The sequence below is a fragment of the Otolemur garnettii genome, unplaced genomic scaffold (assembly GCF_000181295.1).
Source record: "Otolemur garnettii isolate 467f Iridium unplaced genomic scaffold, OtoGar3 scaffold00025, whole genome shotgun sequence".
Classification (NCBI taxonomy): Eukaryota; Metazoa; Chordata; class Mammalia; order Primates; family Galagidae; genus Otolemur; species Otolemur garnettii.
In genome coordinates, this window is record NW_003852420.1 from 14889902 (window position 1) to 14891889 (window position 1988).

General features: G+C 45.1%; 1 protein-coding gene across 1 annotated transcript in view; it reads left to right on the forward strand.

The window, feature by feature from the left end:
• Positions 1–1988, forward strand: part of MAPRE1 (microtubule associated protein RP/EB family member 1) — a 28828-nt gene that overhangs the window by 10393 nt on the left and 16447 nt on the right. The window contains exon 3 of the mRNA XM_003788096.1: positions 913–1058. Within this exon, the coding sequence (XP_003788144.1) occupies positions 913–1058 (146 nt within the window). The remainder of the gene's footprint in view (positions 1–912; positions 1059–1988) is intronic.

Genomic DNA, 1988 nt, shown 5'->3' on the forward strand with positions numbered 1-1988 from the left:
CGGGCTGGGGATTTGAACCCGCCACCTTAGGTGTACGTGGCTGGCGCCTTAGCCGGTTGAGCTATAGGCGCCGAGCCGAGCCTGATATTTAATGTCTGGATTAATGACTTCTCACTGCCCAGTAATTTAAGGTTTTTGTGGGGTGGGGCAGATTCCTGCAGCTAGAGTGCAGTGGCCTCATCATCTTTTAAGTTGACCAAAGTATCTCACTCCCTGAAACTGGAATACTCTGTACATTTAATAGTCAGTGTGTGTTTCCTGTGCGTTAGTGTTAGAATATTGTGAATTCTTGTGTTTTTTTTTTTTTTTCAGACAGAGTCTCACTATGTTGCCCTCAGTAGAGTGCTGTAGCGTCACAGCTCACAGCAACCTCAAACTCTTCGGCTTAAGTGATTTTCTTGCCTTAGCCTCCCAAGTAGCTAGGACTGTAGGCGCCTGCCACAATGCCTGACTATTTTTTGTTGCAGTTGTCATTGTCATTTAGCTGGCCTGGGCTGGGTTTGAACCCTCGGTGTATGTGGCCGGCACCTTAACCACTGTGCTTCAGGTGCCGAGCCAATATCGGGAATTCTTAATCAGGAGTCTTCTAATAGATAGGCATCTATTATGTGCAGAATGTTGTCTGAAGCTTTCATTTAATGCCCTAAGGGACCATTGACCTCAAAGGGTTGAGAACCAGTGTACTAGAGATACATAATTATGTGGCAGCAGCCGCATTGTGCCCTTTTTTGTGATCTCTCCTTGTAGCACAGAGCCTACTGGACCAGAGCTATGGTAGTCAGTGAAGACATGGCAGTTATGCCATGATACACCTTGTCTTGCTTTAAGTCTGTCTGCATACTTTTTTAATAGTAGCATTCAGTGACTTAGTCTAGTGTTTATTGTATTTTTCTATTGCTCTTGTTTATTCAGGGGCTGCCTATTGTCAGTTTATGGACATGCTGTTCCCTGGCTCCATTGCTTTGAAGAAAGTGAAATTCCAAGCTAAGCTAGAACACGAATACATCCAGAACTTCAAAATACTACAAGCAGGATTTAAGAGGATGGGTGTTGACAAAGTAAGTAAATATTCTTTTATGTAGGTGTATGTTTCTTTTTATTTTATTATTTTTGAGACTTTGTTGCCTTGGGGAGAAGGCAGTAGAGTCATTGTAGCCCAATGTAACCTCAAACCCCTTGGCTCAGGTGATCCTCCTGCCTTAGCCTCCCAAGTAGTTGGGACTACAAGGCACCCTCCACTATACCTGGCTAACTTTTTTTTTTTTTTTTTTTGAGACAGACTTAACTTTGTCACTCTGGCAGCATAACTTACAGCACCTCAAACTCTTGGGCTCAAGCAATTCTCTTGCCTCAGCCTCCCATGTCCCTGGGACTACAGGTACCCACCACAATGCCTGGCTATTTGTAGAGATAGAATCTTGCTCTGGCTCAGGCAGGTTTCCAACCCATGAGCTCAGGCAATCCACCTGCCTCTGTCTCCCATAGTGCTAGGATTATAGGCTCACGTGAACCACTATACCTGGCCCCTAACTAGTTTTTCTATCTTTAGTAGAGACAGAGGTCTTGCTCTTTTCCATGCTGGTCTTAAACTCCTGAGTTCAAGCAATCTACCAGCTTTGGCTACCCAGAGTGCTAGGATTATAGGTGTGAGGCACTGTGTCCGGCTCTAGCTAATTTTTCTATTTCTGGTAGAGACAAGGTACTACTCTTGATCAGGCTGGTCCCAAACATGTGAGCTCAAGTAATCTTCCTGCCTCAGCCTTCCAGAGTGTTAGGATTACAAGTGTGAGCCAGTGTATCTGGCCAGGTTAATGTTTCTTAACTAATGATTGTTACTAAGGGTACAGATGCTAGCCTGTGACTTTTTTTTTTGAGTCAGAGCCTCAAGCTATACCCCTGGGTAGAGTGCTGTGGCATCACAGCTCACAGCAACCTCCAACTCCTGAGCTCAAGCGAGTCTCCTGCCTCAGCCTCCCAAGTAGCTGGGA